A 12,448-nucleotide genomic window follows, 5' to 3' on the forward strand; every position below is an offset into this window, starting at 1 on the left:
ACCGCTCCTGGAGAGCTCATCCATCAGGAGCTGGGCAGCTGGGGAGGTGACACTGAGGGCTGTGCCTTGGGGACAGCTGCTCCTCCTGCCTCACAGAAAGCCGTTCACACCTCAGCTTATTAGCAAATTGACTAATTACAGCATCAGCCTTGCTGGAAAACATCTCTTTCCTTTCACAGGGTGTCTGGAAGGGCAGGGGCAGGACAAAACAGGATCAAATCTAAGAGATTTGATGGTGAAGCAAGGGGACAGCAGCCTCAGCGTGTGGGCTGGATTCCATGCCAGCAGTGCCCTCTGCCCGGGGCTGGAGAAGGACTGGGCTGCAGGGATGCTGGACTGGGCTGCAGGGATGCTGGACTGGGCTGTGGGAATGCTGGACTGGGCTGCAGGATGCTGGACTGGGCTGCAGGAATGCTGGACTGGGCTGCAGGGATGCTGGACTGGGCTGCTGTAGGGATGCTGGTGCTGAGCTGTGCCCTGGCACATACCATGAACAGGACAAAAATGCAGAGATTTCAGCAGCGCAGCTGCCCACGTTTCACGTGGGTGTTGGAGCTCCACGGCTGCTCCTGCCTGACGTGCAGGGTCTGTCTCAGCAAAGGATTGCAGTGCTTCCAGAAGGATCCCTTTGGTAGGAGAACTCCTCAGAAACACAAATGAGCTTCTTTGACAAAGATCAGGGAGTCTTGTGGTTTGGTTCACACTGACCTATGAAAACACTACCCCTGTTCTAATGCAAATCCGCTGACCCCAGTCAGCCCAATCCTGCCCAGATCCCAGCCCAGCACTCTGATTTTGCGGGCTTTGCATTTTGCATTCTATTTTTTGTATGACCTAAGTAACTGTCTTGCCCCCCTCCCCAGATTTTTTTAAAGTAGATGGTGCAGAATACATCAAGAGGCTGCACCAACTCCCTCGATGCATAGTTTGAGAGTGAGATGTTCCCAGATCTCTTTCCCCACAGTTTGTGAGGGCTCTGCTGCATGACAGGCAGCTGCCCGTTTGTTTCCTGGGGCTGTGTGCTGTGGCTGGAACAAGCCACGTTCTGGGCAAGTGAGTCCAGCTGCTCCCTGCAGCCCTCAGGCTGCCATTCTGCCTTCCTCCCAAGGGGACTGGCACGGGAGGGCCAAGTCCTGGCAGCTCATCATTCACAGCCCTGCTGTGGGGAGCTGTGTGTTTGGAGAGGTGGCTGTGAGGAAGAAACAGGGTGAAACGTTAGGGATTAGTTGTGCTTGGGAGTCAGCAGAGGAAACTCAATCGGTTTGCAGCAATTCTGCTTTGTAAAACAGTCTGCGGTGATTGAAAGGGGACAGGGGACCTGCCGTGGCCTCTGCAACAGAGCTGGTGTCTCCCTGGCAGGGCTGAGTCCAGCCTGGCACTGGATGGTTTCTGTCCTGGTGGGCTGAAGACGACCCAAGACTGGGAGAGCTGCAGGCACAGGAGCCAGGGAGCTGGCAGACAGCGTGGAGGAAGCTGTTTGCATTGCTCCAGCCAGGGCTGAGACTGCAAGGATGCCTTCCAGGACCAGCGGCCAGCTGGGAACTCAGCCAGCACTAAATTCACACCATTCTTTTACAAATCAGGTTGGTAAGACAAACACGAGACACAAACTAGTGTGATTTCCATAGCAACCTCAGCGGAGGTTGAAAAGTCTTTTGTAAACATAGGGCTGAACCTGAGGATCAGCTCTGATTTTCTCCACAGAAGGGGGAAGAGAATGGAGGCTTAATAAATTCAGGCCATACAAATGAACTATAAATCTCAGAAGGAGCTATTCCCAACCTCTCTGTTCCCCTTTCTGTCACCCTCTCCACATGCACAGCACGAAGCTGTCTGAAATCCAGAGCCCAACTTCCCGGCTCTGGCTTATCTCCATAAACTGCACAAAGGCTTATGCCCCTCTTCCATTGCAGCTGACCTTTACTGGCTAATTCTGTGACGCACACACGGCCCCAGCACATGCCATGCCATTTCTGTAGGGCCACAGCAACTTGAAACGAAATTTGGCTTGCAGTGGCAGCCTGTACTGCAGCCAGCTCTGGCTCCTCTTCTCCGCTATGGCTTCCTCCAGCTCCGTCAGGCAAGCGTGGATTTGGGTGTAGCAGCCCTCAGCTCATCCAAGCTCTGTTCCTGCAAATCCCAGTGTGAATATGGATGCAAACAGCACAGCATCCCTCCCCCTGCTACCTGCCCACATCTCCCGGCGCCCGGCAGGGCCGTGCTGTGGGGAGCGGTGCTGCCGTTCATCACTGTCAGCACACAAAGCCCGCGGGCCGCGCTGGTTAATGACCAAAGTGACACGAACAGATGGCGCAGGCAGCCTGCCACGGGGGCACCAGGAAGTGCTGTATCGCTTACACCCTCACGGGGAAGGGATTTGGCAGGGCTGAGGGTGCCGGTGAAAAGCACACTGAATTTTCATCCTGCTCAAGCTCGGCCTGGACAGAGCGCAGCAGATGCCGGAGCTGCCTCGCTAATGCAGCCTGCTGGGGACAGAGTGCAGCCCTGAGGACGTGCATGAGGGGACAGGGACAGCAGGGCTCAGCAAACGCAGCTTGGGCAGAGCAGGATGCACGCCTACAGCTGGGACATGGGAGGAGTGATGCAGGGAACAAGCTGTATCCGAGTTTTTGGGTGTCTCAGGGAGGTGTCAGAGGCTGGAGCCAGGCCCTCCTCAGCGGTGCTGAGCCATGGGATAAGAGGCTGGAGCACAGGCAGTCCCACCCAAAAACGAGACAGGGGCCTGTTGGGGTGAGCCCAGAGAAGACAAACCAGATGATGGGAGGGGTGAAGCACCTCTCTTAGAAGGAAAGGCTGAGAGAATTTGGGATTGTTCAGCCTGGAAGAGAGGCGGCGTCGGGGTGACCTAATTGTGGCTTTTCAGTATCCAAATGGACAGAAAGATGCAGGAGGACTTTGAACACAAATTTGTAGTGAGAAATGGGGGAACTGCTTCATACTGAAAGAATGGGTTTAGATGAGATATTACGATTAAATTCTTTGCTGTGGAGGTGGTGTCACTGTGGCACAGACAGCACGGAAAATCTTTAACTGCTGCATCCCTGGAAATGTTCAAGGCAAGACGGAGCTCTGGGCAGCCTGGTCTAGTGGGTAGCATCCCTGCCCATGGTAGAGGGTTGGAATAGGAAGGTTTTTTGGGTTCCTTCCAACCCAAACCATCCTGTGATTCTATGAGGAAGAATTTCTTCATTGTGTGGGTGATCAAGCACTGGCACAGGTTGCACAGAGGGTGTGGGGTGTCCCCCAACAGCCCTATGGACACAGCCAGGGGACCACGCTGGACCAGAGGGGTGGACTGGGTGACCCCAATGGTTCTTTCCAACCTGAACCATCATTCTGTGACTCTGTGCCTTCAAAGAATCCCACTGAGGGTGGCAGAGCACTGGGACAAGCTGCCCAGGAAGACCATGGAGTCTCCATCTGGAGACATTCCAAACCCACCTGGGCACGTCACTGTGTCACCTGCTCTGGGTGACCCTGCCTTGCCAGCGGGTTGAGCTGGGTGATCTACAGAGAGCCCTTCCAACCATGCAGTTTGGTCACTCTGCTTCAGCCTCTGTCCAGGTTGCAGGGTACGGACATTAGGAGGAGGAATTTCTTCACAGGAAGGGTGATTAGATATTGGCAAAGGCTGCCCAGTGAGGTGGTGGAGTCACCGCCCGTCAAAGTGTTCAACAAACGACTCGTAGCACACTGTGCTCTGGTTGAGAGGGTGGTGATGGGGCAGAGGTTGGGTTCGATGATGCTAGAGGTGTTTCCTCGGTGTCCCTCTCCCCTCAAGGACCCGATTCCGTGGCGCTGAGGGCCCCGCACGGGGGTCCCTCACACAACTCCCGCCTCTGCCCGGCCCTCACCGCACCCGCCATGACGGGGCCGCCCGCGTCGCGGGCCGTGACGTCACGGGGGGCGGGGCGCGGCCAGGGCCGGAACATGGCGGCGCCCTCGGCCCCGCGGCCGCCCCGGCCCCGCAAGGAGCCGCAGCCGCTCGTCATCCCCCGGAGCGCGGCCGAGGAGCAGCGCCTCCGCCTCGAGCGCCTCATGAGGAACCCGGTGAGGGCACCCGCCGGGGCACGGCCCAGGGCGGCGGGAGAGGAGAGGGACGCTGAGACCCTCCCCCGGGGTCCGTGAGGGGAGAGGGACACCGAGAGCCCCACTCCCTGGGTCTGTGAGGGCAGAGGGACACCGAGCCCCCCACCCTCGGTGTCTGTGAGGTGAGAGGGACACTGAGACCCTCCCGGTGTCTGTGAGAGGGAAAAGACGCCGAGACCCCCACCTCTGGCTCTGTAAGAGAAGAGGGACTGACAGCCTCTTTTCCCTCTAACGGGGTCCGTGAGGAGAGAGGGACCGACCCGCCCTTTCTCCTCCCTGTGTCGGTGAGGGAAGAGGAACCGACACCCCCTCCCCGGGGTCTGCGAGGAGACAGGGACCAGCCGCCCCTTGGTCCTTCCCTGTTCCGTACGGGATCGAAACGCGCCCCCTTCGTCCTTGCCGGGTCCTCACGGGGAGCGGGTCCGACCCCCCCCACTGTATTGCTGTGAGGGGAGAAGGACCCGTCTTTTCTGGGATGCTGTGAGGGGAGAGCCGCTTCTCTGGGAACCCAGGGGCCCCGCAGTGTTCTGCCCGCTGGTCCTTCCTCTGTCCACTGCTTTTAATGTGCGGGAGCATGACCCTGGTCCTCTAACCGGGTGTTTTGATCCTTTCCTGAGGAGGTTTTTGCCAGGAGGAGACTTTCACGCCCCACTCTGTGTGTGCTGGAGCAGGCTGAGACTTCCCTGCACCACGTTCTTCGTCTGACCTTGCACCATGTGTTCTCCCTCCCCTGCTCTTCCCTGTCCTCTAGCTCTGGCATGGAAGGTGCACAAATACCTTTCATCGTTTCCCAGACTACTGGTAGTGGAATTATACTCAATTCCTGCAAGTGCTTGGAGGTGCTGGCATGCTTCCTTCCAGTTCCCCTGCTGAAAAGAGGCACAGACACTCCTAATCCTCTGGGGTTTGTTGAGCTGCAGGCCTGAATGTGAGGGACAGAGAGGATCCCTCCTGATTCTCCTCTTCTGCCTGGTTCCTGTGCATGAAGAAACTGCTGCAGCTGTGCTCCTTCTGAGATCTGTCAGTTGGTGGAAGAGGCTGTTGTCAGACGTATCCTGCCTTTCAACAGGGTGTTAAAATTGCAGACTTTGCTCCTGGAAGATACTGATGTCTGGTTGGTTTGTTCTTGCAGGAAAAGACTGTACCAATTCCTGAAAAACTGAATGAATGGGCACCACGACCTCCCCCGGAGTTCGTTAGAGATGTCATGGGTAAAGATTCTGTTCTTCACATAACTCTGGGGCCAGCCACAGTTAACTTAGAAAAGTGTTTAGCAGGGAAGGACAGAGGTGGTTTTCTGCTGCTCATTTTGCTGCAGAAGAGAGGTGTGAAATGTGCTTTGAGGGTTGATTTTTCAAGTTTTATTTGGTTCTTCTCTGGTTCCACTTTTCTGCTGGCTGTCAGAATGCGGAGAGAACAAAGCCCGTGGCACTGCAGCACGTGGGCTGCCTGCAGTGCAATAAGCTGCTGCTCTGGTGATGACAAGTAAATGATGAGTAAATCTGTCCTCTCCATGGATCTGAGAGTGCTCTGGAAGATTTGGCAGTATGAAGACCTTCTTTTGACTGCTTTGAGTCTGAATCTCAGGCTGTGAGAAGCAGGCGTGTGCAGCAGGTGTGATTGTGTGTGCTCAGGTAGGGAGCTGGCAGCTGTGCCAGGACCCTGACCCAAGTACTCTGTACCCTTTACTTCTACCTTCAGGGATTAAATGTAGTAGCTGTGGTATAAACTGGCTGCATGTAGTAGTTCTGTCTTTCTTTGCAACCTCCATCCTTTCTAGAGGTTGACTTGTTCTTATTTCAGAATAATTGATCTTGGACTCAAGTTTTTATATGCTTCTGAATACAATCTGCTTGTTGGAATTCTATTGTGGCTTTTTCAAATAGCTTTGCTGTGTGCTTGAGTTGAATTGTTTTATTTTTCTGGGAGTACCTGACATGCTGGGACTTTGTTGGTTTCAAGAGCACCCCTGTTGCAATCCCAGCTGCTGGGTTTTAATTAGGTGTCTTCTTTGAGGCTTGTATTCCTGTGCTTCCCCTTGAGAAAGGGCTCGGGAGACAGGGGAAGAGTGGAGCACAATGCTTAAAGCTCCTGCAGGGCTTCAGCATGCAGGCTGATGCCAGGAAGAGAGAGCTGTGGGGATTTAATTTATGATGAAACAGTTAGAATCTGTCAGTGGATCTGTCTTGCATGGGAAAGTACAATATCACCTTTTTACTGCCTTTTTGTTGACCTTTATTTTGTGTTTTAGAAATGCTGAAAATTAGTTGGAAGCAGCATCAGTGGAGTGTTGTAGTTCAGCTCTGCCTGTAAGGGGAGTGCATTTCATCTCCAGTTCTTTGCCTGCCTTGGTGTGCAGCTAAGATTGGGCTCTCCAGGGGTGTAATTGTGGTGCCTGCAGTGACCCCCAGGTGTGTGGGTTTGCAGCTCCCTCTGGCCTTTGGTTGGGAGCTGAGTTTAAAATGGTGGCACACTCCATGTGCTGGTGGTAGATTTCCATCTGACACTGCCCCTTGCTGTGTCCCATCCCTCAGCGTGCAGCTGTAGTGATTTGTGAGCAGTATTTGCCTCCTTTCCCAGCAGACTGAACTCTTCTCGTTGCAGGTTCCAGCGCCGGAGCGGGGAGCGGGGAGTTCCACGTGTACCGGCACCTCCGTCGGCGAGAGTACCAGAGGCAAGATTTCATGGATGCCATGGCTGAGAAGGTCAGCACAGCTCTTTATAACTCCCCCCACCCCCAACTGTTTGTTGTTTGTTGCAAATCTGTGTTTTCTTTGAAAGTCATGTACAAATAATTCCGTTGCGAGCCACCCCTTGTCAGAGGAGTCTGTAGGAGTGTGTGATCCGTGGTGTCTGTGTCAGTACTGAAACATTTGGTGCTTTGTGTCAGACATGCTCCATCTCCTGTGTTCCCTGGGGTCCTAGCACGCAGTAAGGCCTCATGGGAATGTGTGTGTTCTCAGGCTGACTTGAAAATGCTTTAAAAGCCAGAAATCCCTGATAACGCTGCCTTGCACAGACAGGAACAAAGAGAGTGCCTGTGCACAGAGTCCAGATGTTTCTTTTAAGCCTTGATCGAGTAGAATGCCCCCTCTTTTAGAAAATGATATTGATATACTCTCTCCTGGCCGAGATGAGTCCATATGTTAATGTTTGTGTCCCCAATTATTCATTTGTTTTTACTGAAACATTCATTAGGGCAGAAGCCCAACCTCCCTCATCTGCTCTGCTGAGGATTCCTCCCTCAGAAGGTTTCAATGTTTGGCTCACGTTGCAGGTTAAAAATGCTGTCTGTACAGGAGTCATCCCTGGGAACGTGGCTTTGTATAAAGAAGCCAGACAAAATCTGGCAGAGCTCCCTTCTGTATTTTGCTAAAAGACTTCTCCCTAAAAGGACATGACTTTTAAAAGAAGTATTTTAATTTAGATTGTGACCAAAGTATGACATGTGATCAATTACAGCAAAGACTAGATGAGGAATTCCAGAAGAAACTGGAGAGGAATAAGATGATTGCAGAAGAGCAAACAGCAAAACGCAGAAGGAAGCGGTAAGGGCAGATTTTTCCCAGGAGGCTTGACATGGAAACCCTCACTCCCTGTGCCTCATCTGTAGCTGCATGCTCTGGATAAACACTGTCATTCTGTGTCTGCATCCATCAGCTGGGAAGTCTGGCTGTGGAAATTAAATTTGTCAATGTCAATGTTTGGTTTCCAAAGGTAGCTGTAAACCTGACAGGCTTTGCTGGGGTGGTTTCTTTTCCGTGCCATTGCTTGCAGGATAACTTTGGACTGCTTGAGCTGCTTTTGCTGACACTGTGGTCTTGACTGCAACATGCCTTGCTGCATATTTGTTTTAACAGTGTCAGGAAAGGTTTGTGTCTATATCTGGCTTAAGTTTATGTCTGAATCATTTAATACCAAGCAGTTTCAGTGCAAAACTGGGTGCTGCTTCATGGATAGGCTGCTTCTGCCTACCCCATTGAAATGTCTGGCAGGCCAAGTTTAATAAGTTAGGTGGAATACTAAAAAAATATTAAATCCATCTTTCTCTTAAATTTTAGACAAAATGAAACAGTTGCAAGATTGATGCTCTGGAGAAATAGCCTGAGTGTTGTAGTGCAGTGGCACAAGAATTTAAATCCCACTCTGTGTGTCCAGGATAGGTTTCAGAAACAGCAGGGAATCGTGGCTCTGCTCTTTCTCAGGGTCTGACCCTGGGCAGCCTCTCCTTTGCTGCTTTGCATGCTGTGGCTGAGAGTTGCTGTGGAAAGGCCTGTGCAAAGTGACTCACTGCCACGTTAACACAAAAGTGCACAACACAAACACTGTTGCCATCTTAGTTTAATTTAATGTGGTCCAACAGATGGCCAGCAAGTCAGATCTGGCCTGCTGCCTCTTCCCTGGCTGAGATGCAGAACAACTGTTCCAACAGCAGATGCTGCCTAAACACCAACACCTCCTTGTCACCCTGCTATGCTCTAATGGTGTGGCTTTGCCCTGCAGGAGCCCCTCTCATTTCCCTCACCACCCTTCTCTGTCCTGCCACAGCAGATACAGTTCCTGGCTCTCTGTTTCAAGAGAATTCAGTTATGCTGTTGAGAGAGAGAGGCTGCTCTGCCTGTATCTGCCATTAACTTGCCTTTGCTGGGCAAAGAGAGCTGGGCTGTATGAATTGAAATTCCCTCTTACCCCAGTGCTACTCCTAGGGTGTGACATCTTGGGAAAGTACAGCCAAAGAGGAAAAGTCAGAGCATACTGCACTATTTTTATTTTCTTCAGTTGAAGTATATATTACTGGTGATTTTTTTCCCCCCAGTTTTTTCCCCAATTTCATCTTCTGCAGTCTGGGTTTTAACACCATTTTCTCTTTGTGCTTATTAGCCTAGGTAGCTAAAATGTGGGGGCAGTTTCATTTTTGTTCCATCTGTGTTCTTGGAGATTCTTATGTATCACAGTTCTGGTTGCAGTGGAGTCATGAAAGACTTTTTAAAAAGCCATTAATCCAAAAACAACACAGAAAAGTTTCTCTTGATCGTGCGTTAAGTTTGCTCTTGCTGAATTTTCATTTGAGGCCAAATTTAAATTGAACTTCTGTTCTGAAATCAGCTTTTCCAAGATGTGTGTAATATGTCCTTTATCAGTGTATGAATGTGCAGAAGCTTTGGATTGGATTTGCCAGAGAGTCTTTTTTCTTTGCTTTATAGCCAGAAGTTAAAAGAGAAGAAACTGCAAGCTAAGAAAAATAAACTTGAACAAAAGAAGCAGGAAAAAGGTCAGTGAAATTTAGTTTACTTTTCTGAGGACTTGGTTCTGTTCCCTTATTGAAGCTTAGAAGGTTTTGTTCCACCCCCCATCCCAAGCATTCTCAATACGTGGATTAAAGCCTGAGCTTAAGCTTGTTATTTTAGCTAATGTTTCAAAATCCTCTTTGAAAGCCATCTATGTTGAGATTTAATCTTACAAATAACTTGGCTGTTTGTGAATATTTTCCATTTATTAGGGGGAATTTTGGACAGCAAACTCTGGAATCTGAGTTTGTGGATATTTTGCCCCAGCTATTCTGATGAACTGCAGGTTCAGAACCTCAGCTGCTCAGAAGGGCAGGATTGTTCAAGGCTGTGCTGTTTTAAGTGTATTTTGAGTGTGTATGGGAAAAAATGCACGGCTTGGGCAGTAAGAAACTGAATTATAATTTTATATGTAAGAAATTGAGCTACTTTGGTACCATCTGTTCCACAGGGCTATTTTATTTCATAGAAATAAAGGTGAAAAACCTGATTTCCTCTGTTCTCCTGCAGTCTTGAAAATTAATGTTCAGCAATGTCAGTGTAAATGTTTGCTCAAACTTTTGCACATTCATTCCTTCTTTTCAGTGAGTATATTTTGGCTTACTTTTTCAAATAGTTGTCCCTTCTGAATTAGCATACAAATGGTTAATCTTAAAGTTACAGCAGTCTCTGGTAATTCTGCTGGAACAGTGACTTGCCTGACAGTTCTACCTTATTTGTGCTTTGCTTTTCAGAATTGGATCTGTTTCAGCTGAACCACTGCCAGCCTCCCATGTAAACACGGGAGGACAAATTGTTAGGTTAATTTTACTTGTGACAGCAAGTGAATGTAGCAGAGTGAATTTTTTGGGTGTTTTGTTTTGGTCTTGTTATATTTCTTTTTAAGCTACTCATTTATGAATTGTAACTGGGAGGAGAATTTAAGTATGAGTCAACATACTTTTGTTCATTTTGAGTGAGCAAACAGAATACTCATCCCTCAGGGAGTGGCTGGGAGAGAGGAGAGCTGGATCAGGGACTGGCACTGTAGTATGGGATTGCCCTGCACCAGTTGTGGGGCTGGGGTGGTTTTGTTTGGCACAAGTTCCTGAAAGACAGAATCCAAACTCCCTGGTCTTTGTAACAGTTCTTAACTCTTTACAGTCTGTGGTTCTCTATGTAAAAGAATAAAATCGGGGCATAGAGAAGCCTCTCTTAGGCATTTTTAGTCCACTGAGAACAGCCTCTTCTTTTTTAAGTTTTGCGTGCCTTGGGTTGTGATCTGAGAGTTTTTTCAAATTAATTAAAGTGTATTCGTTGGATATGGCAGGCAAACACTTGTCTTCCTTTTTGAATTAATAACTTAAACCTCTGAATTACCATGTTTCATCTTTGTTGTGGTAAAACCATTAAGAATAAGCGTTGGCACTGAATGGGGTCAGCAGCTGAGGTTGCATTAATGAACAAACTCCCAATAAACGCTCAAAGTTCAGCACTTCACCACGCGGTGGCATCAGACCGCTGAGCCTAAATCTGCATGAGCTGGTCGGGACACGGAGAGCGTGACAGGGCCTGAGGAACAGGAGAGAGAGAAAAAATGGCTCGTGGATTCAGGTCCCGCTGTATGCCGTACCTCATTTTTATTATCAGTTACTTAATTCTTAGTAGTTGTTTCCTGTTTTTTTAGCATACTTCACAAGTTTTCTGTGAAATCTGAGTTAATGAGTTAACTCGGAAATTAATGAGTTTTCTGTGCTTGCAGCATAGCAGTCTGTAAAAGTTTATGGCACCTCGTGGAGTTTCTGTGAACTTGGAATAGGTTTAGGAATATACTGAGTCTTGCCTGTGGCTTCCCAGTGCTCTGTGTGATCCTTCAAAATACATCCCAGCCTGCAGAGATGAGATTGGGAATGAGATAATCTATCACCTCATCTATCTCTGTTTGAAGGAAATAATGTTCCAGAGGAGGTGGAGTTATTCAGTGATGGACTTGGTAGTGTTGGAGATAAGGGAATTCCCCAAGGCAGAATTTGATATTCTGAGCTCCTCATCACTTGGTAGAATTAATAGAACCTGATTTGTGTTCCCTGAGTATCTGGGACTGCTTAGTTGTGAGATGCTTAACAAGGAAGACACAGGGGAATTCGTTACCCATCCGTGCTAATTAGCCTGACCTAATCCACATTTGCTCAGCACCTGAGAGTGTTTTGTTGAGAAATGCTTGACAAGGAAGTATTCTCACCTAGACAAGGTGGGAACACCTCCCCCATTCATCCTGTTTGTGTTTGTAGAACCTGGGCAATCCCAAGAGCAAGGCAGCAGCGAGGATGATGAAGAGGACAGCAAGGAGGAGGAAGAGAAGGAAGATGATGCAGAAGAGCCAAGTTTTGTGATGGGAAGAGGATGAGGCCTTCCAGGGACAGCTGGAAACACTGTTCATTGCTTTATATTCAGGAGCATGAAAGTCTTTCATCTCAGCCAAGCAGAACCCATTGGCGTACGTTACATCTGCTTAACGGGGCATGGCCTTCACGTCACAGGCCCGAGAGAAAATGATAGAGAAATGCCAAATAAGAGATTTTTTTCTTAATTGCTTGTATAACTGCTGTGCAGTCTGCTCTAAGTTTGCTCTAAAGAGTCAGCCATAAGTCTCTATGACCCTAGAGTTCTTTCTAAAATGGCCCAGAGTGTTTTTCTGTCTGAAAGCTAAAACATAACTATTACCATTTAAGGGAAATATTACTGTGAAGGCTACGTATTCTACTTATCTTGAAGCTGGTAGCAGTGGGATACATGAATCTAGGGGAAGAGTTTAACCTGAAGTAGAAAAGTGGTCTGTAGCCAGACTCTCCTGCACTGTGAGTGTTCTGCATTTGGGGTTTTGTATGGGGTCATCTCTAACCCAAAGAAATCAGTTTATGTTGCTAGACAAGTTCTATAGATTTTTAATCAGGATCCCTTTTTTAATGCTAAAACTTTCCCTATTGCTTTTCTTCCATGTTTTCTAAATTAATAAAAGGGATGTGTTGGATTGTTCTGTCTTCTATTTTTTTTTGGAAGAGGATTTCAGT

The 12,448-nt window shown here is 49.0% G+C and overlaps 1 protein-coding gene across 1 annotated transcript; it reads left to right on the forward strand.

The window, feature by feature from the left end:
* Positions 1-3,908: 3,908 nt before the first annotated feature.
* Positions 3,909-12,408, forward strand: PRKRIP1 (PRKR interacting protein 1). Its single transcript, XM_063402481.1, has 6 exons — positions 3,909-4,071; positions 5,243-5,321; positions 6,715-6,815; positions 7,573-7,658; positions 9,315-9,382; positions 11,669-12,408. Exons 1-6 carry the CDS (start codon positions 3,952-3,954, stop codon positions 11,782-11,784), a joined length of 570 nt encoding a protein of 189 aa, XP_063258551.1. The 5' UTR covers positions 3,909-3,951; the 3' UTR covers positions 11,785-12,408.
* Positions 12,409-12,448: the final 40 nt, after the last annotated feature.

Source organism: Prinia subflava, chromosome 8 (genome assembly GCF_021018805.1).
Source record: "Prinia subflava isolate CZ2003 ecotype Zambia chromosome 8, Cam_Psub_1.2, whole genome shotgun sequence".
In the NCBI taxonomy this organism is placed as follows: Eukaryota; Metazoa; Chordata; class Aves; order Passeriformes; family Cisticolidae; genus Prinia; species Prinia subflava.